Below are 27555 nucleotides of genomic sequence, written 5' to 3'. Positions count from 1 at the left end.
CAGGAGTTGGGCAGGGGAGGGGGGAGTGCAATCCGTTCAGTGTTCTTGATCTTTTCACGATGGTCTACTGGGGAGACACAGGTGGTTGAAGCTCATAGGTTTCCCCCTACACTCGGGACCTACTGCATGTCACATTCTGTCTTGATTCTAGATGGCAACTCTTAAGGTGGTAACCCTTAATGTTAAGGGACTTAATAACCCTGTTAAAAGGAGGGCGATTCTATCCCTGCTAGAGAACACACAAGTGGACATTTGTCTTCTACAGGAGACTCATTTGCTTGCACGAGATTGCCACAGGTTGAGATCCCGCAAATTTCCCACACAGCTTTTTTCCTCGTCTAACACTAAGACGGCGGGGGTGGCGATCCTAGTGTCGATCTCCTTTAGAGGGGAGGTCCTACACAAGTTTGCAGAACATAAAGGGAGACTATTAGCACACAGATTCAAGTTGGGGGCCTTGACATTTACCATTGGTTCGATTTACTGCCCGAATGAGCGTCAGGATAGCTTTTTTCAATCGGCCTTGGTGGACATAACCGCATCTCCAGACAGGCACATCATTTTGGGTGGGGACTTAAATATGGTGGCAGACTCCACTATAGATAGGTCGGCAGAGTGCTCTCCACAGACAGGGGAAATGTCACAAGCAATTAAATCCCAACTTGTGGACCTAGATCTTCATGACCTTTGGCGCCACCTGCACCCTGCAGACCGAGATTACTCCTTTTACTCTCATGCACACAAAACCTACGCGAGGCTGGATCACCTCATAGTTACCGGTCCGGTACGTGATTTAGCTACGGCTTCGGAGGTGGGGGTCTTATCTCTATCGGATCACGCACCGGTCTCAGGGAGCTTCTCTCTGCCGGTCGACCGGGCCCCCTGGGGGGTCTGGCGCCTTCGAGACGCTCTGTTACACAGGAAGTCTGTGGTGGAAAGGATTACAGAGGTGATCAGGGACTTCCAGACGCATAATGATAACGCAGATACCTCGGCGGCGACGCAATGGGCCGCTCTTAAAGCAGTGGTCAGAGGGGAATTTATTGCGATCTCAGCGGAAAACAGGGACCGGAGGCAGAAGCGAGACGAGCTCACCCAAAAGGTAAAGGAATTGGAGGACGTGCACCGCCGTACGGGGGCCCCTAGGATTTGGAAACAGCTGAAGGCGGCGAGAAAGCTCCTGTCGTCCTTAGACATGGACAGAGCTGAATACGCTGCACTTCGACTGAAACACGCGTATTACACGGGGGGAGACAGGTGTGGTTGCCTATTGGCGAATAAGCTCAGGGTGGCCAATGAACGTCATCGGGTAAAGGAAATTGCGACAGACTGGCGGACTAGTCACGGGGGACGAACAGATTGCCGAGGCCTTCCGTCGTTTCTATGCGGATCTGTACGCCGGGGAGGATCTGCGGGATCAGGAGTCGGAGGACTACCTGGACTCGGTCACACTTCCATCCCTAGAACCGTTGCAGACGGAATATCTCGAAAGGGAGATACGGGTCGAGGAAGTGGTCACTGCCATTTCCAGGCTTAAGCATGGGAAGGCCCCAGGCCCGGACGGCTATACGGCGCTCTTCTACAGGACGTTCAGTGACAAGTTGGCCCCCATTCTAACTAAATTGTTTAATTCATTCTCTGAGCCGGGGGCAATCCCTCCGGACCTCCTACAGGCCTCGATCTCGGTTATCCCTAAGCCAGGGAAGGATCGGACTCAATGCGGCTCGTACCGCCCGATCTCCCTCTTGAACGTGGACTTGAAACTGTACACGGGTATCCTGGCGGCGCGCTTGGCTCCCCACTTGCCGGGCCTGGTGGAACCGGATCAAGCTGGCTTTGTCCCCGGAAGGCAGACGGTGGACAACACCAAGAGAGTGGTGCACGTTCTGGAGAAGGCCTCCCGGATTCCGGGAGAAAGGATGCTCCTTTCGGTGGATGCCGAAAAGGCGTTTGACCGTGTGCACTGGCCTTATCTGGAGCGGGTTATGACGAGAATGGGGATAGGTGAAAAATTTCGGACCCTGGTCTTTAATTGTTACAGGCTCCCGTCGGCGGTGGTGCGGGTGAATGGCTATGGCTCTCGGAGGTTTGGCATAGAGCGTGGTACTAGACAGGGCTGCCCCCTGTCCCCGCTCCTTTTCGCCTTATATATGGAGCCACTCGCTCAGAGGCTCCGACAGAATGCGGACGCTACCGGAGTGAAGATGGGGGGATATGTCCACACAGTCAGCCTCTACGCGGATGATGTGATCTTGACCTTGGAGGAACCGAGACGCGCATTGCCCGCATGTATCGGTGAGTTGGAGGCTTTCTCGCGGGTGGCTGGTTTCAAGATGAACATTGGCAAATCAACAGCACTGGATATCTCCTTGACTCCCGCAACACGGTGAGAGTTGCAGGACCTTTTCCCCATGCATTGGTCAGCTCACCAGGTCCAGTACTTGGGCATATTGTTGGCACCCACGTTGCAGGCCATGGTAACAGCCAATTATACGGCCTTGACTAGGAAGATTAAGGAAGAATTGGGGAGATGGGGCAAAGGGTTGATATCGTGGCTAGGGAGAGTGGCGGCAGTTAAAATGACTGTCCTCCCTCAGATACTGTACCTATTCCGGGCCCTGCCGCTCCATCCACCTAAGGGCTGGTTTCAACAGACACAATCGATCCTATCCCGTTTTATTTGGCAAGGCCGCAAGCCACGGATGAGACGAGTTCTCTCCATGTTGGCGCCGGAGTCTGGGGGGCTGGGAATCCCGGACCTGCGCAAGTATTTTCAGGCGGCGCAGCTTCGATTTCTGGTTGAATTGAGCCGATGGGAGTCGGACAAGCACTGGTTATTTCAGGATCAGGCGGTGGCGGGTCGCTCTTTACAGGAGGTGCCCTTTTTGCGCAGGGCTCATCGCCCTCCGAATCTTTATGCTTCTTTTGTAACAAGGGTCCCGCTGAGGGTGTGGGACGCTACTAGCACGGCGTACGAGCTTACCACATTCCCTTCCCCGTTTACTCCTATTGCGGACAACCCGGACTTTACACCAGGGGTTGGTCAGGGAGCTTTCGCGCACTGGCGGGCCGCTGGATGTAGGGCACTTTTCCACGTGTACGGGCCAGATGGAGTTCTCCCTTTCCAAGCGCTTAAGGAGGAGTATGGCTTGGCTGAGACGGACAGGATGCGTTACTGGCAGGTGCGACACTGGGCTTTGCAGCCGCAGGTACGCAAGTTGGCAGATAGGAAACTATTGCAGTGCGAGAGGTGGCTAGTAACGCGTGCTTCGGATGCTAAGCTGTATGTATGTATGTATGTATGTATAAACCATTTTATAGCGCGCTCCGTTACTGGAGAGTATCCTGGCGCGGGTAAAGGAGAGGCAGACAGTGAGACATACAAGAAAAACTTAACTTACACTCTTGAACAGATGTGTTTTCAGATGCTTTTTAAAAACAGCCACTGAGGACAAAGAACGTAGCTGGAGAGGGAGAGCATTCCAGGCCCGGGCCCCGATCACTGAGATCGATTGGCAACCAAGTCTTGCTCGCTTGAAGCGGGGAAGATACAATTTGTACAGGGTGGAGGATCTGAGGGTACGAGCAGGAACATAGCTGGTAAATCTCTTCCTCAGATACAAGGGACCTTGATCATGGGAAGCACGAAACGCAAGCACCAGTGATTTAAATAGAATGCGTTGAGCAACCGGAAGCCAGTGGAGCGTGCGCATCTCAGAGCGAACGCTCTTCCATCTCGGGATGTTAAATAAGAGTCGGACTGCCGCATTCTGGATAATTTGAAGGCGTTTCACCAAATAGGCCGGGATGCCACTAAACAATGCATTCGCATAATCCAGCCTAGCCAGTATAAGTGCTTTAGCAACCGTCTCCTTAGCATCCCTAGGGAGCAGAGGGAAGAATTTGCGGAGCATTTTTAGGGTAGCAAAACAGGTGCCTGTAAGTTTTTTAATATGGACCTCGAATCTGAGATCCTCTGTGAACCAGATACCGAGGTTTTTTGCAGGTCTCCCCATCTCTTTCGGGCAGGGAATGTTTGGAGGCCACAGTGAGTTCTTAAACGAGGTGGGGAAGGAACCATAAAAAAGTACTTCAGATTTTTCCTCGTTGCATTTCAACTGGGCCTGTGTTAACCAGCGAAATACAGCGGACAAGCACAGATGAACTACCGATGTGTCCAGATTATCATCCGGCCAGGTAAACAGCAGTTGGGTATCTTCTGCATACCCTATTATCTTAGCCCCAAATTGTTCTGCCAAAAAAACCAGGGGGGTTATATAGACATTGAACAGCAGGGGGCTAAGAGTAGACCCCTGCGGCACCCCTGTAAGCAGTGGTTTAGGTTCAGAGGCGTGAGGAGGCATCCAGACCTGCTGAGTCCTGTCGGACAGAAAAGAGGATAGCCAATCTAGGACAACCCCCCCCATACCAATGGCCGACAACCGGCGGAGAAGGAGCTCATAGGGGACGGTATCGAACGCGGCAGAGAGGTCCAATAAAATTAGGACCGCTCTGCCACCTCCGTCCAGACATTCCCGAATTGACTCAGTCATCTCCACCAGCGCCGTCTCAGTGCTATAAGCCGCCCTGAAGCCTGATTGAGCGGGATGGAGGGCATTAGAGATGTCAACAAAGCTCTCCAGTTGTTGAAGAACTACCTTCTCACAAATTTTCGTAAGTGCCGGAAGAAGGGAGATGGGACGGTAGTTCCCGGGAACCGACACATCCAATCCAGGTTTCTTCAAAAGCGGCAGCAGCTTGGCCTGTTTCCAAACTGACGGCACCTCTCCAGTGGCCAAGGAAAGGTTAACTATCTGCGTGATCTCAGCGCAGACTGTTTCCGCCACCTCCGAAAGCACCCGGGCCGGGCACGGATCGGCTGGGGAGCCAGACTTCAGGGACTGAAGGAGAGGGAGAACGGTACACTCCTCAATTTGCACAAAGTTCGTGAAATGCTGTCCTGAATTTGGACATAATGAAGGGCCCAAATCAGCAGCTAGGTAATCGGCTGGGAGGACCGCTAGAAGGTCCTGCTGGATCCTCGTTATTTTCGTAATGAAAAAGGAGGATAGCTCCTCACACCATTGCGCAGAGGACGGGAGTGGAATAGCATCAGCCACAGGAGACATAAAACTTTTAACAATAGAGAAAATCTCTCTGCTATTGTTGTCAGCCTTGGCAATGCACCCTGCATAAAAATTCCCCTTAGCTACCTTGATGGCTGTGTAATAATCTTTCTGGGCGAGTCGTAGAGCGGATTTAGCCTCAGAGCTATATCCACATCTCCAAGCTCGTTCTAATTTTTTACACCCCAGTTTCAGCTCTCTCAGTTCCGGGGAGAACCAGGGTTGGGAGGGAGAGCGCCTAGCTCTACACACCATACTTTGCTTCGTAGAGGCGATAGTCGCCTCTCGAGCCCACTCATTAAACTCACATACTGCCACGTCCAAACATGAGTTAAGTTTTGGGCGGGTACTGGACAAAGCCTGTCTGAACTCGAGAACATTAATCTTTTGGGGGTGACTGATGGGAGATGGGAGACTGGGTTCGGGCAATTCCCACATGAATCTGACCAAATCATGATCCGACCATGTAGTCTTTTCCACAGTAACCGACTGAATGGGAAAATTAGAGCAAACCAGGTCAAGTAAATGGCCACCCGCATGCGTTGCACCAGTGACCCATTGATTAAGTTGAGCAAGCTCGAGGATTTCACCAAGTCTTCGGGCTTCCGGGGCGTCCGGAACATCCATATGGATATTTAAGTCGCCGACCAGCAGAAACTTGGGAAAGCTTAGGGCGCGCGGCACTATGTATTCTTCTAAGGAATCCAGAAAATGGTTAGGCTGGCCCGGTGGCCTATAGATCAAAGATCCACCCAAGGTAAAATGAGGAGAAGTTTTTATAGAAAAATGAAGAACCTCTGCCCCAGCATCCGCAATCGGAGGCTCAGAGGTGAAGCTCCACCCCTCCCCAAAAACGACTGCTATCCCCCCCCCCTCTACCTAAGGTCATCACAGATCTATATAAATTACTGCAGCCCTCCCCCTTACACTTTCATAATCCAAGTAGTGAACGCTGGAACAGAGAGCTGGGTAGAACGTTGAGCCACAAAGACTGGGACCAGATCTCATATCGCGCACGGCATTCTGCATATCATGTAGGGCTTACTGAAACTTTCACTAAAGTGTCTACATATTGGTACTACACCCTGGAGCGATTGCACGAGATGGACAGGCATATTGATAATACATGCTGGCGAGGATGTGGGCACCCGGGCACATTGACACACATCCTGTGGGAGTGCCCAGTACTGAGCCTTTATTGGAAGGTGGTGCTAGATGAGGTTGACGCTCGGTTTGAAATAGAGTTACCCCGCTTCCCGGCATATGTCCTGTTGGGCTTGCCCAACGGGCTGATGTATCCATTGAAATCCCGTAGGGGCAGACAAATTGCTATAGCATTGGGCTCCGCCGTTCAGAATATCCTAATCCATTGGCGGACCACCACTGTTCCATCTATCACGGGCTGGTTGCATAGGCTGTGGCATGTTCTGGGTATGGAAAAACTGTCACTGATAATGGCCGGGGAGGTGGAGCAATTTGGGGAGTTGTGGCAGCCCTTCCACGCATTGTTGGCTACCGAATTCAGGGAACTGACCTGTCCGAGGTACTTGAGGCTCTTGAGATTGACACCACCGCTAGAGTTCACTGCACAATAATCGTGGGATTGGATGAGGTTTGGGGGTAGTGGGGGGGGGCTAACCGCCGTGGGTTTGGCTACAGCCGGGACACTGGACGGGGGTGTTAGGAGGGTGTTGGGGAACGAGAAGGGGGTGGGGGGAGTCGGGGGGGAACTGTTTTCTTTCAAAAGGGAGGGCACGGACACTTTTTTTTTTCTACCTCAGGGTGTTACTGTATGTAATGTTGATGGGAGAGGAGCCCACATAGCCTATACTGCTCTTGCGGGACATGTAGCATTTACTTGAAGATGGGCTCCCGGGACTGCAGCACACTGCCATTGCTTGCATGTTATTCCTTTTGTTCTGTGTACCCTTTCAATAAAATACTTTAAACATAAAGAATGTGTTGTTTGTTGTTTTTCCGACAAGTCTCTTTAGGTGTCTATTCCTCCCTTGAATCCCATTGAGTGTCCAGACAGACCTTGGGTGAAGGTTGGTGTTGATATACAAGGACCATATGATGTTCTTTGTGGTCCCTATAAGTATATCCTTGTTTTGGTTGGTTACACTTCCAAATGGCCCGAGATAAAGTTGGTGAAGGAGGCTAATACCAAATCTATTGCGGATTTCCTTACTGATGTATTTTTGAGAGAAGGATTTATAGAGGTTATAATCTCTGATAATGGCAAACTGTTTGTCAGCAGTGAGTTCCAATCCTTTCTCCAGTCTGCTTCCATCAAACATCTCAGGAGTTCATTATATCATCCCCAAACTAACGGTCTTGTGGAAAGGATGAACCGGGTAGTTGGGGATTGTGTGAAGTGGGCAAAGTTAGGTCATCATGATGTTAGACGGGTCCTTGATGATATGATGTGGTTTTACAGAACTACACGACACTATCACTAAAGTCGTTCCTTTTGTCCTTATGAGAGGAAGAAACGCTAACACATCTTTCAAACCTGGGTGGATGGCTAAATTGCAGAAGTCTACCACAAATGTTGATGATCTGATGTGTCAAGTCAAAGACAATGTAACCAATTCGTAAAGTAAGCAAAAAGCTTGGTTTGATAAAAAGAGAGGCGTCAAGATGTATTTTCTTAATGTGGGCGATTTGGTCAGAATCAAGTCTTCTTTCCATACTAAGAAAAAAGAGAGCAAATATGGTAAATCACAGCATGTGGTAAAAATCTATGGTAATGCTGTACAAATCGAAGGGGGACACTGGTGGAACCTTAATAAAGTTCCTAAAGTTGTGCCTAGTTCTGACCTGAGTTCATATCAACCGCATGATATTGTACCCAAAGCAAAGTACGATGGTGCTGCTAAAACTTCATGTGGTTCGTACAGAGCTCAGATCAGTTATGCTCTTCTAGATAATGAAGGTGTTAGGAGGAGCTCGAGAAAATGTTCTTTACCTGTCCGTTTCAGATAAACATTTTATATATTGATGTTTCATCAGAAGTTCTTCCTTTTTGGGTTCTTCTCTTATGCTCTTTAGTGTTTTCTTTTGATTTTCCTTTTATAATCTTTATTTTTTTCTTTTCTTTAAGAACAAGGGAAGGTATGTAGTATTGTGTATTCATGTCTTGTGCATTAGAATCCTTTGGTTGCTAGGTGGTTGTTGCTTAGTCACTTAGAATGTATCCTGCCTTTGATTATCCTAACTGCTGAGCCTGGTGGAGCCTCTCTGTGTCTGCTCCACGACTGTGTAATTCAATAAATCCAGTTTAAATCCGCCTTGCCTCCGGGTCAATTACTACAAAATCAAACCCAACAAACGAACCTAAAAAAAGATGCACAAATCATATTGCTGTTAAGCTCACCTAGAAATAATAACTCAAAAACCATTAAGACCAAAAAAAGTGCCTCTTGGTTCTCAATGGCCTTGAAACTAGAGCTGGGTGAGGTTAGAGCACTGGAACGGAGGTGGCGTAGAAATTATGATGCCACCGCCCGTAATATCTATAGGGCAGCGAGACGGAAGTACCATGCCGGAATAAAATCCGCAAAGAAAACCCATTATTTACAGGCCCTATCCATGGCAGGCCAGGAACAAAAAGAAATCTTCAAGATTGTAAAGGACTTCATGAATCCATCAGCTCTATCGCAGGAGATCCCTCCATCTCAAGATCTTTGCAATGCGATATCTGATTACTTTGACAACAAGATCCTTACCATCGTGAAGACTTTTCCACCAGGACCAATCGCGCCGGTGGTTTCTGAACAGACAGTGGAGATGAAGACCTCTACCCGTTTGGAGAAATTTGCCCCAGTATCTCTTGAAGACACCTCTAAGGCTATTTTGGGCAGCAAATCGGGATCCCCTTTTGACCCCTGTCCTCCTCCAGTGTTACACACCTTAGTAGAGATGGTCAATCCCATAATCAACAGGATCATTAATTCCTCTCTAATTACGGCAGACATTCCCAATGACTGGAAGCTTGCAGCTGTCAAGCCTCTCCAAAAAAAGGCACTTGCTGACCCTACCACTCTCTCCAACCTGCGCCCTATCTCCTTGCTTCCTGTCATGTTCAAACTGACAGAAAAATTCGTCAACAGACGAACTTTTTGGAGAAGAACAACATCCCCAATCCTAACCAGTCAGGGTTCCGGTCAGAATATTCTACCGAGACGTCCCTGCTTTTTACAGCAGAGACCCTACGGGCGGCAATGGATCAAGGAAAGTAGGCTGTCCTTATCCTACTTGACCTGTCGGCAGCCTTCGATACGGTCTCACATAACATCTTAGTGGACCGATTGGCTGCCGCAGGGGTAGGAGGGCAGGTCTTGGCCTGGCTTAGGAATTTCCTTAGCAACAGACGCCAAGTCACAGTGTTGGGTCAATATCAGTCTGAGGCTAAAGCCGTCAGCTCAGGGGTCCCTCAGGGCTCGAGCCTAAGTCCTGTACTTTTTAACTTGTACATGGTACCCCTAGTGAAACTGACCGCGTCATTCCAGATCAGTTCTATTTCATACGCTGACGACACCCAACTCATTCTGGTATTGGATAGAGAACGGCCAGGTGCCGAGGAAGATCTTAAGGAATGTCTAGCAGCAACTTTTAAATGGATGACCAATAATCATTTAAAATGTAACGCTGGAAAAACAGAAATTCTGCCATTTGGGAGTCATAATCTGTTTTCCCCAAAAACATGTTGGCCGGTGGATGCAGAAGCCCCTCCCAACACAATTACATCTGCCCGCAATTTGGGCATCAAATTTGATGACCAACTATCTTTTAAACATCAGTCTGTGGCAGTGGCTGGGACGTGCTTCCAGATCATAAAAGCTCTGAGGAAGTTTTTTGACCTACTTCCGTTGTCGGCTAGGAAAACAGTTGCAGTGGCCTTAATAAGTTCCAGGCTGGATTATTGTAACAGCTTATAAGCTGGAGCTAACAAAACCGTCCTCCACAGGTTACAAATGGTCCAAAATGCGGCGGCCCGCCTTGTACTGCGTTGGCCCCGTAGGTCTTCAGCCTCAGCAGCACTTAACACCCTCCACTGGCTGCCAATAGGTAAAAGAATTTTGTTTAAAATTCTCATAATTACCTTTAGGGCATTTCATCAGCAAGGCCCAAAATACCTATGCAATGGTTTCAAAAGATATCACCCGACACGCTGTCTGAGGTCTGCCAGTCAGAATCTACTTACGCTCCCCGATTCAAGCTGGCCACAAAAGGTATTAGGTACCAAGGCCTGGAACAAGCTTCCGCCCTTTTTACGTTCATTATCCCAAGAAACTTCTTTCAGGAAGGCATTAAAAACCTGGATCTTCTCTTTGCACGATGCAGCATGTAGGGCATTGGTGTAATTTGTAGTGTAGAGTGTAAGTCATCCTTTCCCTCCAACTCTTCCATCTGGGTTGGGTGAGCGCCAAGATACTCCTTGGAGTGAAAGTAGCGCTATAGAAATGTTTCTTACATTACATTACATATGTCAAACGGAAGCTATCAATAACCGTTTTAGATGCTAGACAATGAACCAACATTTTGTAAGGGACTTGCAAGCTCCAAGCAGTGTAAATATAAAATAAAAAAATAAGCAAAAGCAAAGTCAGCCCTGATTATGAGGGTCTGAGAGGTTAGACACAGGGTCTGGTCGAAGGCCATATGCAGCAGGGGTGGAAACTATGAGCATCATAAAAAACAAAATTGACTGGAGGAAAAAAACAGAGTTTGAAAGTGTAAATAATTGACAGGTAGCTATGCTATACACGTGCACATCAAATCAATCATATAGAGTGGTGAATAAGTATCAAATATCACAAGCGAAGACAAGCAAGGGAAGTCCTTCCAGTGGTGCACACGTGGCGACAGCAACCCATCCACCTAAGGTACAAAATACCGTACTGTATGACAGTCCGGACAACTTGACACTGAAGAACACATTCCACTATTTCCATAGAACCTTGATAAGTAAGTGGAACAAGTAAGCAGGTAATTCAGATTCTTCTGTTTACTCTTCACACAATTAAACTAAAAGTCAACTTGTAGTAGAAGCCAAGACATCGTATCAGTATCGAAAAAGTATTTGCAGCCAACCAGGCTCATGTAGGCACATCAAAACGAGGTTTGCTGATAAACTGAAATCGAAATGAACACCCAGCAGAGCTGTGATAAGCCTGCTGACATCCGTTACGACTCGGAAACGCCAACAGTGCCCATCTGATCCTTCACTTGCGATGCCCACGCAGCTATTGACTCCCAATCCTCTCTTGCTGCCATCCTGGCCGGTGGTCCCCTTCACCCCCTTCCCGACACCCTCCGCTCTACAGCAAGGGCCTTCAGACACCATTCCCGAACTATGTCTCCAACCTCTTTGAAGTAATCTCATACTTCTACTATTTTTTCACTGTGCATTACTAACACTTGTATGCTCCTCAGCACAGAGGCTAGATACATTTCAGAACTTCATGCCCAATGCCTCACAACCTTTCTTTTTTACAACAACTACTTATGCTATCCCTCTTTTGAATTATGTTATATAATGTCCTACTATATGCACATAATGTGAACGAGAAATTCATATGGGTTGCAGTGCATTACTTTATCATCTCACGGCTCTGCTGCTTTAAAAACCAAATAAAATAATTGTTAAAAAAAATACGTCTATGTACAAACAATGTAACAGAAGGTCCCTGCTGTTTATCTCTGAGGCGTTTATGGTTTCAAGGTAGATATTATACTTTATGGTGTGCATTAAAGGAAAACTGCATCTAAAGAGCATAAGGACTCACCTCCCTTGAGATATCTGCAGTGGGGACCTACGACGTGGAAATTTGAGTTGAACGATGACTAAGATGCTTGCGTTAGGTCAACTGATTGTGACACAAATGTATTTGTTAAAGTGGCTGATTGACATTTCAATATGAAATATGTATAAGTGCGTAGTGATTTCTGCTCACAAAATCAAGAACAGCAGTAGAATTTTATATTTTTTATTTGGAATGGTATAAAGCCTAACCACAGAACATCTTTCTTAGAGTTGTTTTATTAAAACACATATAAACTAAAAATTATTACTTATCTTACCTCTTTATCATCCCCAGATTTAGTTTCTTCCTCCTCATCATCATCTCCGTGTTCACTCTTCCCCAGTACATTTTGTTGTTCCATTTGTTCTTCTATTTTCAGATGTTTTGTTAAGCGAGCTATCAATTGAGATTTTAGCCCTTTGGAGCTAAGTGTTCGACTTTCTAATTCCCTTCGTAGATCATTCACCTAGCCAAAAAAGAAAAATCTTGGGTCTTTTACCAGACAATCAACACAAGTATTAAATGTATATGATATCAAGCAGATATAGAATGAAATAAAACACATTAAAATAAATTCACCTAAGCACCTACAAATTAATAATGAAAATAAGGTGAAAAAAACGTCAAAAGGGATGGCGGGAGGAGAAAAAAATGTGCTCTGGGGGTTATGGAATTGTTATAGGGGCAAGGACAAAGTTCACATATGTCAATTACTGAAAATACCATTTCCTACTTTTCATTCTTGTTTTAGGGGTGTGGCCTGATGTTTTCAATCAAATGTTACTTACGGTCACTGTTTTACATTATGTTTAGTTTATTATTATTAGAAACAACTTTAGGTGCCTGTACATTGTCAAATGCAGCATAATGCTGCTTCAACGATCAGAGAGTATAAAGATGGAGGAAACAGATGAAAAGGAAAAGACTTGATGTAAAAGATTTATTCAATGTCTTCCTATATGACTGTTAATGTATTTGAGTCCTGGAGGTCATTCCAGAGTTTAGAGCCTTGGACAGCAACATAACTTCTGCTTTTCTGTTTCTTGGTGTAGGGTGCTCAACACAATGCTGTAGATGCACAGCAGGTTTCATATAGAAGCGTATTTAGTGGCCAAGTCTTGTGAGCAGTCTGCGCCAGATTGATGGATGCCACAATATCTTAGGTTGAGTGCTGTGATTTAAATCCTCTGTATTAGAGAATGACAATATAATGCTTTTAGGGCAGGCAAAATGTGGTCAGGAGGTTTTAGTATGAAGATAAGTCTTGGTGCTCTAGTTTTCTCCGCTTTTATTTTGTTACTGCCAATATAGAGGAAATTATAGTAATCAAGGCTGAAGATTGCCATTAATCTGACAAGGAGGGATTTGCCACGAACGAAGATATTGGTGTCAAGTTTTATTCTCTCTATATGAAATGCGTTACTTACCTGTAACTGCAGTTATCCAGTATTGGTGTCTTTCATAGATTCACATGCCTGAATCATTCCCCGTCGTCAAGATGGGAGTCCCGGTAAATAGAAAAGTAATGTCCTATAGACATACATAGAGAAAAGTAGGCCTAAGGGCCTTACCTTAGTAGCCTATCTATGTCCTTTTGTAAAAAGGACCAAACTCTAGAAGGTAGCCAATCAGCTACCACCTCCCTCTAGAACCTTCCTGCCAGGAGCCTCAGTCTCTCAGATTTTCGTACGCACCAAGCTAGGTAGGCGTAATATATATAGAAAGAGAGAGAGGAGACCTTCCTGGGGAGGCGGGAGGGTTACATGTGAATCTATGAAAGACACCAATACTGGATAACTGCAGTTACAGGTAAGTAACGCATTTCTTATCCAGTATTATGGGTGTCTTTCATAGATTCACATGCCTGAATCAGAGTAGCGAGCAATACATTATGCACATTTGTGATGAGACAGTATAAGCAGTCTGAAATAATGCATATCATACGACTTGCAATCATCAACAAGTGAATATAAAAAGAAGAGAATGTGCATACCAATAAAGGATGGAGGGAAGAAGGAAGGCTCATCTCACTGGAATAGATGGCTAAGTACAGCCGGGCCAACAGCTGCATCCTGCATCACTTCTGTATCCAGGCAGTAGTGCCTGGTAAAAGTATGCAGAGACTTCCAGGTCGCTGCCCTACAAATGTCCAGAATGGGCACTCCAGCAAATAGTGCCGCCGATGTGGACACCGCTCTTGTGGAGTGAGCTCGAACTGTGGACTGTAGTGGTCGTCCAGCTTTATCATGGCAAAATGCAATTGCAGATGAAATCCATCTTGAAATGCTTTGTTTAGAAAGTGGCATGCCTTTTCTTGGTCTGCTGAAGGCAATGAAAAGCTGTTTCGTTTTCCTGATATGTTTTGTTTTGTCTAAATAGAATTTAAGACATCTTTTTAGGTCTAAAGAGTGAAGTGATCGTTCCGCTGGAGAGCTGGGATTAGGAAAGAATGATCGGAGGACTAGTGGCTCGTTTAGGTGGAAATCCGAAGGGACCTTGGGAATGAAGCGTGGATTAGTCCTTAAAATCACTCTATCTTCTCTAAACTGCATGAAGTGATCTTGAATGGTAAGAGCTTGCAGCTCGCTGACCCTTCTTGCTGAAGTCAAGGCTAATAGTAGTGCTGTTTTCCATGAGATGTATTTGATTTCAGCTCAATGGATGGGCTCAAACTGATGTTTCATTAATTGGTTGAGTACCACATTAAGGTGCCATGTTGATGGAACTGTGCGTGGTCGAGGAAAGGATCTGTAGAGTCCTTTCAGGAATTGTTTAATTAATCTGTGGGACCATAGCGATGTTCCTTTTGATGTTCTCGTGAAGCGGGAGATGGCTGCCAGATGAACTCTGATAGATGCAGGGGCAAGACCAAATTGTGCCAACTGTAATAAATATGGTAGGAGCTGTTCCGGAGTGATTTGAAAGGGATGGAGGTCATTATCCATACACCAAACACAAAAGCGTTTCCATTTTAGTGAATAAGTTTTGTTTGTGCTATCAGCTCTTGCCTTTGCTAGGACATTCCTGCACTCCTGCGGAATGTTTAGCTGTGAGAATTCTCTGTAATCAGGAGCCATGCTGATAATCTGAGGGATTTCAGATTTGGGTGGAGTACCTGGCCTTTGGACATTGTGAGTAGTGATGGATGATGTTCCAGATGGATTGAAGGTTGGACTGAGAGGCGACGAAGGTCTGTGAACCAGTGTTGCCTTGGCCAGAACGGGGCAATGAGAATCAGTGTGCAGTGCTCCGTCTTCATTTTCCGAATGACTCTTGTTAGTAGGGGAAATGGCGGAAATGCGTATGCAAACACGTTGCGCCATGCGATGGAAAATGCATTTCCTAGTGACTGCGATTGGGGATGCCAACTTGCGAAGTTGCGGCATTTGGCGTTCTCCCTGGTGGCAAATAGGTCTATTTGTGGTTTCCCCCATTTTGTGAAAATGTCGTTTAGAACATTTTGGTTGAGTTCCCATTTGTGGGACAGAGATCTCTGTCTGCTCAATGTGTCCGCTATGACGTTGTCCTTGCCCGGGACATACTCTGCCGTGAGGTTGATGTAGTGGAGTACTAGCCAGTTCCAAATTTTTTGTGATTCTAGAGATAGTGTCAGAGAACGTGTTCCTCCCTGCTTGTTTAGATAGTGCATTGTGGTTGTGTTGTCTGTTCTCACAAGCACTGCTGAGTTTTTGATGCGGGGGAGGAAGGCTTGTAGAGACAGAAACACTGCCCTCAGTTCTAGGAGGTTGATTTGGAGTTTCTTCTCTTGGTCCGTCCACTTGCCACTGATTTGCAACTCTTGAAGGACTGCTCCCCATCCTTCTAGAGAGGCGTCTGTAGTTATGATATGTGGAGTTGGAGGCAGAAGTCAAGTCAAGTCAAGTCAATAAATTTATATAGCGCGCTACATACCCAGAGGGTCTCAGGCGCTTGGAGAAGGGTGGGGAATTATTTGTCAAATATCCAAGTTTTAAGTTGCTTTCTGAATGCTAGGTGGTTCTGAGTAAGGCGAAGGTGAGTGGGAAGTGAGTTCCAGGTTTTAGCTGCCAGGTAGGAGAAGGATCTACCTCCCATGGTGGTTTTGTTGATGCGAGGTACAGTGGCAAGGGCTTGGTTGGCGGATCGTAGCTGGCGGGAGGGGGTGTAGAAGGACAGTCTTGAGTTGAGGCATTCGGGTCCGATTTCGTAGAGCGCTTTGTGTGCGTGGGTTAGGAGCCGGAAAGTAATCCTCTTATTGACGGGGAGCCAGTGGAGGTTTTTCAGGTGTCCAGAGATGTGATCTTTACGCGGGATGTCTAGTATGAGCCTGGCTGAAGCGTTCTGGATGCGTTGGAGTTTTTTCTGGAGTTTTGCGGTGGTACCGGCGTAGAGGGTGTTTCCGTAGTCCAGACGGCTCGTGACCAGAGCGTGGGTGACTGTTTTTCTAGTTTCGGTGGGGATCCAGCGAAATGTTTTTTTGAGCATGCGAAGAATGTTGAAGCAAGATGAAGAAACGGCGTTGGCTTGTCTGTTCATCGAGAGTGAGGAATCCAGGATGACGCCCAGGTTCCGTGTGTGGTCCGTCGGGATGGGTGCCTTTTCAAGGGCCTCTGGCCACCAAGAGTCATCCCAGGCGGAGGGGGAGGTGCCTAGGAGGAGGACTTCTGTTTTGTCTGAGTTCAGTTTCAGACGGCTGTGCTTCATCCATTCGGCTACTTCTTTCATTCCTTCATGCAGGTTGGTTTTGGCGGTGTTAGGGTCTTTGGTGAGTGAGAGGATCAGTTGAGTGTCATCAGCGTAGGAGATGATGTTGAGGTTATGTTGGCGTGCGATGGCCGCGAGGGGGCTCATGTATACGTTGAAGAGGGTGGGGCTGAGTGAAGATCCTTGTGGTACGCCGCAGATGACTTCAGTGGCCTCTGACTTGAATGGTGGAAGGCGGACTCTCTGGGTTCTTCCGGTGAGGAACGAGGTGATCCATTCCAGTGCTTTTCCTTGGATTCCGACGTTTCTGAGGCGTTGTAAAAGGGTGCTATGACAGACCGTGTCGAAGGCTGCGGAGAGGTCGAGGAGGATGAGGGCGACTGTGTCTCCATTGTCCAGTAGAGTTCGAATGTCGTCTGTTGCTGCGATGAGGGCGGTTTCAGTGCTGTGCTTGGCTCGGAAGCCGGATTGTGAGGAGTCGAGGGATTTGTTGGTTTCGAGGAATGCGGCGAGCTGGTTGTTGACCGCTTTCTCGATGACTTTGGCCGGGAAAGGAAGGAGTGAGATAGGGCGGTAGTTTTTGAGTTCGGTGGGGTCAGCTGTGGGTTTCTTCAGGAGGGCGCTGAGTTCGGCATGTTTCCAGCTTTCCGGGAAGGTTGCAGAGTTGAGGGAGCAGTTGATGACGTCTCGGAGGTGCGGTGCTATAATGGAGTCTGCTTTGTTAAAGATGTGGTGAGGGCATGGGTCTGTGGGGGATCCTGAGTGGATAGAGTTCATCAGACGGATGGTGTCCTCAGTGGAGATTGGCTTCCAGTCATTGAGGATGTTAAGGGGGGGTGGGGGTCCTGCAGGGGGTTGGGTGGGTTGGTCTTCGGGTCGGTTGTCGAAGCTGTTGTGGATGTCAGCAATTTTGTTGTGGAAGAATGAGGCTAGGGAGTCGCAGAGGGCTTGAGAGGGGGTGATGTCGTTGGAGGAACGTTAGTCCTTGTGATAGGTTGGTGGAAGTCTTCCACCAGCGTAATGCCTTGGTGATTTGTGGAGTAATCACTATGTGGTCCTCGAAAGAGTCTGTACACTGAGTCCACTGCTTGGTCAGTGCCTCCTGGAGTGGGCGCATCCTGAGCCGGCAGTGAGGAATGAGTAGTATACACGAGGACATCATCCCTAGAAGGGACTTGAAAGTACGGACTCGAATGGTGTTCTTTGAGGTCACTGCATTGGCGGTAGCAATTAGTTTCTGTTTTCTTTCCTGTGATGGGAATATTGTTGCAGATGTCGTATTTAGAGTTGCCCCTAGAAAAGTTATAATTTTGGAGGGTTGTAAGATTGACTTCTCGCGATTGAGAGTCAGGCCCAGTTTGACGAAAATATTTAGACAGGCGCTGGAAGACATTTGCAGGCCTTTCATAGAAGGTGCTTTCACCAGCCAGTCGTCCAGGTAGGGGAAGACCTGGTGGCCTTGCTGTCTTAGGTAAGCTGACACTGGAGAGAGGCACTTTGTGAAAACGCGAGGCGCCGATTTTAGGCCGATTGGTAGGACACAGAACTGGTAGTGTTGTCCTGCTACAGCAAATCGCAGGTATTTCCTGTGGCGCCTGTGTATTGGGATGTGGTAATATGAGTCTTGGAGGTCCAAGGACGTCATAAAGTCTCCTTCCTCTAGAGATCCTAATATTTCCTGAAGGGTTACCATCCTGAACGATTGGCTCTTTAGGAATGAATTGAGTGCCCTGAGATCTAGTATGGGCCTCCACTTTTTTCTTTTCTGTTGAATCAGAAAGAATCGGGAATAAAATCCTTTTCCTTTTTGAGCTGTTGGGACTCGTTCTAGTGCCTCTTTCCTCAACATTGATGAAATCTCCTGGAGGAGTAATCGCAAATGTGCGTGTTGGATCATGCGAGGAGGAGTTGTTGGAGGGATTGAACTGAATTCCAATGAGTGTCCGTATTGGATTAATTGTATCACCCATCGATCTGTTGTTATTGCTTTCCAATTGTGGAGGAAGTGTGATATTTTGCCTCCAATTTTGAAAGAACGATATGGTTGAGGGGCTAGCTGCTGGAAACTGTCATTGGCGTCCGCCTGTTGGTTTCCTCTGGTTTCTCCCTCTGAAATTTGTTTTCCCGTAGGAGGTCTGGCGACCATGTTGTTGCTGCCGCTGTTGGTATTGCGATCTGCCTTGATTATATGCGTAGGAGGATTTTCCTTGGTATGATCCTCTGTAAGAGGGCTGACCTCTGTGTCCTCAAAAGGACTGGTTTCTGAACTGTAAGGTGCCTAGAGCTGGTGCAGTATCCGTGTCTTTTTTGATTGCCTGTAGGGCTTTGTCAATTTTGTCCCCAAATAGATGTTGTCCGTTAAAGGGCATATCCAGTACCTTAGTTTGGATTTCTTGTCTGAAGGATGTTGCCTTGAGCCATCCTTGTCTCCTTAATACTGCTGCACCCGCCAGTTGCCTGAAGCCTGTCATTGCTACATCAACTGCGCAATCGATGATTTCTGATACTGACATTTGTCCTTCCTTCAGGAGAGATTGGACTTCATCCTTCAAGTCTTCTGGTATTTCTTTTAGGTATGGGACAATATCTTCCCATAATTGTCTGTTGTATCTGCCTATTAACGCAATGGCATTCGCTATTTTGACAGTAATGGCGGACGTAGTTGAAAAGCGTTTGCCTATGCTGTCCAATTTCCTGCCCTCCTTGTCTGGTGGTGCTGACAGTGGCGAGGATGGATTTCTAGAATTCTTTTGAGCCGCTTGTGTTACTACAGAATCTGGTTTGGGGTGTGCATTAAGGCAGGTAGTTGCTGTTGAAGGCGCTTTGTACTTTTTATCCAGTCTGGGCACTACTATAGAGACCGATGCTGGTGTTTGCATTAATTGCTGACCTTGCTCCCATATGTGTTCTATTATGGGAATAGATCTAGTTGTCTTCTTGATCGGATCTTTAAAATCATAAAGAAAACAGTCTGTTTCTTGTAACTCTATAGCCATGTGAAATCTTGTGGCTGCTCTTTCCACCAAGTTTTGGAAACCTCCAATATTCACTGGGGGGGAATCCGAAGTCTGAGGTTCAGGTGTGGCTGGAGAATGAGCTATATATTCCTCATCATCCCTGTGAGAAGAGAGGTCATCCCGTACCTCCCCTTCTTTTGGTTCCTCTCCGTCGTCATCCGATGACTGAACAGTATGAACTGGTTCTCTGTCTTGAGTAAGATCTAGAGGTGGTGGCATTGTTTTTGGTGATGAATGCGTTTTGGAAGATAATGAAGATTTCTCTTTTGGAGGTTCCGCAGGTGATTCCGGAAAACGTTTCTTGTAGTCTGCGATCAAGAATTGGAGGTCTGAGACAATTGAAACTGGAAGGCAAACCATAGGAGTGACCTGTTGTGTATGAACGGTCTCTTCTGTAATAACTACATCATCTTCGTCTGTGCTCTGGCACTTCACAATAAGATCTGAAGGACTAGTAGCTTGCTCATAGTGGTCGTCTTCAGATTCATCATTTTGTAGTAGGCAAGATGGAAGTAATCCTTGTACTCTACTTGGTGATGTTATTTCAGGTGTAATCTGAATCTTTTCATTCCTTTTTGGAGGAAATAAATCAGCTTTTTTCCACGGCGTCGACGATGTCGTCGTCGATTTCGTCGTCGACTGTGCAGCCGCCGATTGTTTTTCATGTGTCGACGACGACGAGGTCGTTGACGGTTCCTTCGTCGACGGTTCCTTCGTCGACGATTCCTTCATCGACGATTCCTTCGTCGTTGACGATGAAGACGTGGACAGTGTCCTCGACGACGCGGTAGTCGTCGACGGTGCCTTTGTTGACAGCGCGCTCGACGCCGATACCTTCGTCGACGACGTTGCGCTTACCGTCGTCGATGTCTTCATCGACGAAACGCCTGGAGTCAATGGTGTCTTCGTCGCCGGTGTAGGCGTCAACAGTTTATGTCTCGTCGTCGACGATGCCGTCGACGGAATTTTAAGTAACGTCGATTGCTTTTTTATAAGTATAATAGAAGACAGAGGCTTACCCGCCGTCGAAGATTGAGTTATAGATGTCGTCGATGAGGAGGCTGATGCCATCGTCGTTGAGACCGTGGTCGTCGACGTGGAAACATAGGTTGTCTTAAGTGAAGAATGCGTCGACGAACTCGTCGTCGATGATTGAGATGGCTTTCTGAAGGTGGTAACTTCCTTTTCGGACGTGACAGATTTTACCTCAGAAGACTTAGAGGCAGTCTTTTTAGGAGGAACGTCCGCAGGGCCTGGGGAACTCACCATAGGCCTCTTCAAGGATAGCTTGGATGACACCGAAGCCATTTCTCCTTCCTCTGAAGATACTGCATCATCTCTGTCTTTAAGTCTATTTAACCAGAGTAGCAGTCTTCCTTCCCTGTCTTTAAGAGTCTTTGTAGAAAATGTTCTACATATTCTACATTCTTTCACAGAATGGTCAGGGTAAAGACAGTAGAGGCAAGTTTCATGTTTGCCATCAACATGCAGTCTTTTCTTACCGCAGGATGAACAGGCTTCTGCTGAGTAGACGTTGTTTGTAGAAGAAAATATTCAATTTCTGTGAGGAAAAGAAGTAAATCTTGAAATCCTGAGGAGAACTCAGGTGGAGACTCCCTAGCACAACGTGCGGTAGAAAATCTGAGAGACTGAGGCTCCTGGCAGGAAGGTTCTAGAGGGAGGTGGTATCTGATTGGCTACCTTCTAGAGTTTGGTCCTTTTTACAAAAGGACATAGATAGGCTACTAAGGTAAGGCCCTTAGGCCTACTTTTCTCTATGTATGCCTATAGGACATTACTTTTCTATTTACCGGGACTCCCATCTCGACGACGGGGAATGATTCAGGCATGTGAATCTATGAAATACACCCATAATACTGGATAATAGCAGTTAGCTTGCTTGTTAACTGCATTATTTGGTGACAGGATAGCTGTTTACCAAAAGGCACTCTTAGGTTCTTTAAAGTAACTGATGGACCAAAACATCAAGGTTTGTTAAACGGAAGATCACTTGTTTTTAATTGAGCAGTATCAAGGATTTCTGTTGTCTTGGATCTGTTAAGGACAATGTGGATAGATTGCATACAAAGAAAATGTCTTTAAATCAGAAGGAAAGTTCACTGAGCTTGCCTAGTGCGGCATCAACAATGCTGCTGGGATAGACAAATGCCAAGTTGGGTGTAATATGCAGTGAACTGGAATGGCAAGCTGAAGATGCAGATGGTCAAGGCATTGATGCAAAAACGGACTTGGGCCAGTTGCATAGTGACTTGGGGAGGTTCAAGTGCATACCAGGACTGAATATATACTAGAAGAAGACTGTACCCACTGGGAGCACTTGAAGCACTATGGGTTAGGAACCTACCTTCACTAGTATTAAGGTGGGAAACTGCCTCTTAATTATCTTGGCCCAAAGTGTACCCAACACTGACCTAATAAACGATAATGTATTAAAAACGTAGTCACATGCTCAATGTCTAGTGACATTTTGGAATGAGCTGCCTCGATCTGTCATGGGTTGATTGGCCATCATGAAAATGGTGGTCCTTCCAAGGTTCCTCTAATTCTTCACCACTATTCCAATAATTTTGCCAGGCACTTCTTTGCACAAGCTGACACTGTACTGAATGATCTCATAGGGATTAGAAAAAATACACTTTCTTATTCTTGCAGCACTCGGTGTAATGTCACAGATTTATACTACATACCACTAGATACGGTTGCAAATGACCACCATAAAGACAGCGCACATACATAGATTGACACTGTGAAGCATACAAGGCGTCGGCAATCTACACAAAGTGCTTGATAAACAACTGTGGGAAGGTGGCTGGAGAGTAAGATTGTGGGAGACTTTTACCAGGGGGATACACAACATACACTCCAGATTTTACAGCAGGCATATCCTATCCCTTTAGGAAAATTCCTGAAACAAAATTCATTAATTGGATAGGGCAGAAGGTGTAGTCCAAATGAAGGGGGATTCCTAGACAACCCCCATTATTGGAGTCTCTACTTGGAATGGCTAAGAGCAGGAGAACCATTGCACAACTTTACTCGGGGACAAGAGGGATACCTAGAAATACCCTGGAGTCCTTGCGAGACACCTGGACAAGGGGTTTGCAGAATATGATGTGATACCCAAAACTGGTATCCCACAACTGCAATTTTAAACTGATTCAATGTATTTAACTGCACATAATGGATGTTAAACTGGTTGCAAGGGATGGAAGAGTCGATCATCAATGAAGTCCCCAGGTTTCACTCTGGGGAAGCAATCTTGTTCCTGTTTGGGAGTTGCAGCATCATACTCGAGCACTGGCATGGAGTTGTTTACATTTCAAAATAACTGAGCGGCAACACACTTATTGTTTGCCCCAGGGTATGACTGCTAGCTTCACAGAAGCGGACAAGGACGAAGAAACTAAATATAGATTTGCTGAACTCAAATTGCTCTTGACCAAAAGACAGCTGCTGTGTTACACAACTTGACATGCGATCCCCAGAAACCAGCCAGGAGAGGCAAACTGCACAAATGGGTAGAAGCAGGATACACAATATTGAGAGAACAAGTCATGGATGTGGTGAATAGCCTCTTGATAGGCTTGGACATAATTACTTCTAGAACTCACAGAAAAACTATGACAAGGCCCCTTGAACTGGCATACACTGCATGAACAGGAAAGGGGAAGATGGTTGTTTTACATCACCCACTACTGTCCAATGGAGTCACACTTATCATGTTACACAATTCAACATTACTAATGCACATATATGGTCATTCTCCTACCAATCCCAGGTGCTAAATGATCCTAAAGCACATCAAGAACTTGGACACGGACCAATGTACAATTGAATGCTAAGTTCTGATGGATACCCCAGCAGTTCCAGTCCCTCGTGGTGGAAGACATCATGAGTGATGTATGTCCAGAGTCTACAAAGCTGTATTGCTTTCTTTATAGGAAGAAAGAGACAAACCTTGTACGAAATTAGTAATTTTAAAATTAAGAGCAAGATGTGTATTTCACAAAAAATCTTAACATATTAAAAAATAAAAAGAATTAATCTGTAGTCCGAGATAAAATGAAAGATACAGAAGAGGATGACGCCTCTAGAGCTCTAGAATAACAAGTTACTTACCAATGGGAATGCATTATCTGGTAGAGACTTTCTTATTTATTTTATTTATTTATTTATTTATTTGTGTTTTATAGAGCGCAGACTTGACCCGTTAGGGTATCAGAGCGCTTTACAGGGTTAACAAGTTGTATACAATATGAATTTAGGGAGAGGGGTGGAACATTTGGGATAAAAGCAAGAATAAATAATTTACAAGAACGATATGAACTTAGGGAGAGGGGTGGAACATTTGGGATAAAAGTAGTACAAATCATTTAAAAGAACGAAGGACAAGGACACAAAAACTGAGGTGAGTCCAGTGCAAGAGTTAGGAGAGGAATTTGCCCATTACTAAGGTTTTGACTTCCTTCTGAAAACGTGCCAGAGACGGAATTCTTCTAATGATGGGCGGGAATGAGTTCCAAATTCTTGGTGTGGCCCCAGAAAACGCATGGTTATAGGTTTTTTTCTTTTGAAAGCGCAAAGGCTGGAGTAAGAGGTCTTTGGAGGGCCGGGAGTTTCTGGCACCTCTGGATACCATGATTTTCTGAGCGAGAAATGCAGGGGATTTAGTGTATAGAGCCTTGTGATTGATATCTGCCAGTTTAAGTTGGATTCTGACTTCAAGAGGAAGCCAGTTCAGAACTTTGAGATGTGGTAAAAAAAATTTGAACCTGTTAGGAGTCTGGTGGCAGCGTTGAGACAGGCTTTCAAAGGGGCCAGGGAGATCTTAGGAAGGCCAGAGAGGGTAGAGCATCCATCTTCGATTCTGGAGAGAACTAGTGCTTTGGCTGCCATTTTTAGGTCAGGAGTGTCAAGGAAAGGTTTTAGTTTTCTTAGTTAGCTCAGGTGAAACCTGGCGGTTTTGGCCATCAAGTTGATGTGGTCACGCATATTCAGGCTGCTGTCCAAAGTTATTGCAAGAGATTTGGCAGAGTCCGCTATGGTCAGTGAGCAGTTTAGGGCTGTGATCGACTTAGACCATTCCTGAATGTCAGGGTTGGTTTTAGGGTGGAGAGATTTGCAGGAATTCTGTTTTCTGTGCATTTAGTTTGAGCTGGTTGGAGGTGAGCCATTGGATAGTCAACTTCAAGGCCTTAATCAGGTAAAATATCTCCGGAGTAGAGATTTTGATGTAGATCTGGGTGTCATCGGCATACATGAGGTAGGAGATATTGGCGGTGCGTAGTAATTCTGCTAGCGGTTCAAGGTAAAGATTGAAGAGGGTAGGGGACAGGGTTGATCTCTGGGGTCCTCCGACCGGAATCGGAGAGGGAGCGGAAAGGTTACCGTTGATTAAGAATCTCTGGGAGTGGTTCTGGAGGAAGGATCTAAACCATTCGAGCACAGAGACATCCAGTCCCATCCTGAGTTTGAGATGTTTTAAAATTTTCTTGTGGTTGACCGTATCGAAGGCAGAGGATAGGTCTAACAGGATTAGGAGACAGGTTTTAACTTGTTCAAGGGCTTGGAGAGCATCATCCACGATACGGAGAATGGTGGTTTTGGTGCTGTGCCCAAGCCTGAACTCAGATTGGAATTCGTCTAATAGGTTGAAGTTGGTGATGTGTTGGCTCAGTTGAAGTTATACACATTTCTCCATAACTTTAGCTAGGAGTGGGATATTGGATATAGGTCTAAAGTTGTCTGGCGAGGCAGGGTTAAGCATAGGTTTTTTTAAGATGGGGATGATTTGACCAGCTTTTAGAGAGTCAGGAATCGACCCCAGTACAAGGGAGGCGTTAATTATTGCAGTCCAAATAGGAAGGGTAGATTGGGAGGCAGCGGCCAAACAGTTGTAGGGGAGTGGGTCATTAAAGTGGTTGTGTGGGTTTCAGGAGGATACAATTTCCAAGATGGAATGGTCCTCATAAACTTTGAAATTGGTCCAGTGCACTTGGTTTTTGGGTGATGATGGGGGGCAGCATTGGAGAGATGCGGCACGTCCGGGGTGGGATGGGGGTTGGTATTGGCTAGCAGATCTAAGGTTGTTTCCTAGGGCAGTAATTTTGTCAGAGAAGAAGGAGGAGCGAGCTGCGGATTCCTTACCTTTGAATTCCCAGGCGTCAGGCTGGATCAGGAAAACTTTGCTGAGCAATACCCCTTGAGCGAAGCGTCGGGTGGCTCCATTCGGCTCTGCCCGATGTCGTCCGTGTCAGCAGCGTCGGTTATGATGTTGCGGTGCCTATATAGGCGCCAACCAGGCGTGCAGACATCAGTTCTTTTTATTTTTTCCACGCCAGTAGCGCAGAGCCACAAAGTAACTGACGCAATCCTGTGCAAAACTAGGGCCTTGAAAAGGAGGGAATTACCCTAGCCCTAAAACAACTTGTCCACAAAGCGGGGAGGCATGGGTGAGGCTGTAAGGAATCGGCAGCTAGATAGAGTCTCTACCAGATAATGCGTTACCGAAGGTAAAGTAACTTGTTCATCTGATCGAGACTTCTAGCTGCAGATCCCTTACCTATGAATTAGATATCCAAACCATACCATCCCGGTGGCGGGCTGCGGACTAATTTACTAAACTAGAAGACCTGCAGAACCGAGCGAGCAAAGTGCCCATCCCTGCGGACCTGACCATCCAAACAATAATATTTTGCAAACTTGCGCAAAGACACCCACATTGCAGCTTGACATATGTCTTGCACAGGGACACCTCAAGCCAAGCCGTAGTTGCAACCTTTACCCTGGTAAATGGGCCTTTAATCCCTCAGGGGGTTGCTTCTTCGTCAGGCTGTAGCAGATCTTAATGCAGAGAACAACCCAGCGAGAAATGGTCCTTTTCTGCCCTGCCCTTCCCTTCTTCGCTTCCACATGCCTCACAAAGAGTCGGTCGTCCTCCCGGAACTCTATAGTGTGGTCAAGGTAGGACAACAACGCTCTTTTTGGGTCCAGACGGTGGACACGCACCTCTTCTTTAGAGCGATGCGGGGAACAAAGGAGGTGGGCAAAGTGATGGACTGGAACAGATGGAATGGGCTCACAACTTTTGGAAAAAAAGAAGCCCTGGTGGGAAGCACCACCTTGTCTGGAAAGGACATAAGATAAGGAGGCGAACAAAATAATCCCTGAAACTCACTCTCCGGGCCAATGTAATCGCCACTAAGAAGGCTGTTTTGATGGTCAACAATTGGGCAAAGGCTCAAATGGAGCACATATCAGATAGGTGAGGACCAAATTAAGGTTCCTCTGTGGCATTACAAAGGGCATAGGTGGAAACAGGTGAGCCAGCCCTTTTAGAAATCTATGCACAATGGGAGATTTGAAAAGAGAAGGTTAGTCAGGCAGCCGCAAAAAAGCAGACAGAGCAGAAAGCTAACCCTTAAGAGTGCCCAAAGCAGAGCTCTGCTGGGCAAGGGTCAGAATCAACAAGAGGACAGTAGAAAGAGAAGAAGCTAGAGGGTCAATAGACCTCTCAGTGCAGTACAATACACATTTTTGCCAAGGAGGGCAGTCTGGCTGCCAGAATAATGTTAAAGACTTCAGGAGGAAGGTCAAAAGCTATCAACTGCTGCGCAAAATCGCCACGCAAGGAGGCGCAGAGATGACCGGTTCAGATGGAGAACCATCCTCTGCTGATATGACCGAAGATCCTCCAGAAGGGGCAGCCTGATCGGAGGATAGACAATCATTCTCAGAAGCTTTGGATACCAAACTCTCCTCACCCAATCAGGAGACACAAGGATGACTTGGGCCCAGTCATTCTGGATCTTCTTCAGAACCCAGGGCAGGAGTGGCATGGGCAGAAAGGCATGCAGTAGGCCTGAGCTCCACTTGCGACAAAATGCATAGTCGGGC

General features: G+C 46.5%; 1 protein-coding gene across 2 annotated transcripts in view; it reads right to left on the bottom strand.

Moving 5' to 3' along the window:
• CCAR1 (cell division cycle and apoptosis regulator 1) overlaps positions 1-27555 on the bottom strand; it is a 1290009-nt gene that overhangs the window by 635840 nt on the left and 626614 nt on the right. For both annotated transcript variants that reach the window (XM_086922386.1, XM_086922387.1), the window contains exon 16: positions 12216-12404. In XM_086922386.1, coding sequence (XP_086778512.1) covers positions 12216-12404 — 189 coding nt within the window. The remainder of the gene's footprint in view (positions 1-12215; positions 12405-27555) is intronic.

The sequence above is a fragment of the Lissotriton vulgaris genome, chromosome 5 (assembly GCF_964263255.1).
Source record: "Lissotriton vulgaris chromosome 5, aLisVul1.2, whole genome shotgun sequence".
In the NCBI taxonomy this organism is placed as follows: domain Eukaryota; kingdom Metazoa; phylum Chordata; class Amphibia; order Caudata; family Salamandridae; genus Lissotriton; species Lissotriton vulgaris.
The sequence above is the reverse complement of the archived record's forward strand: the minus strand, read 5'-3'. Positions and strand labels throughout refer to the sequence as shown.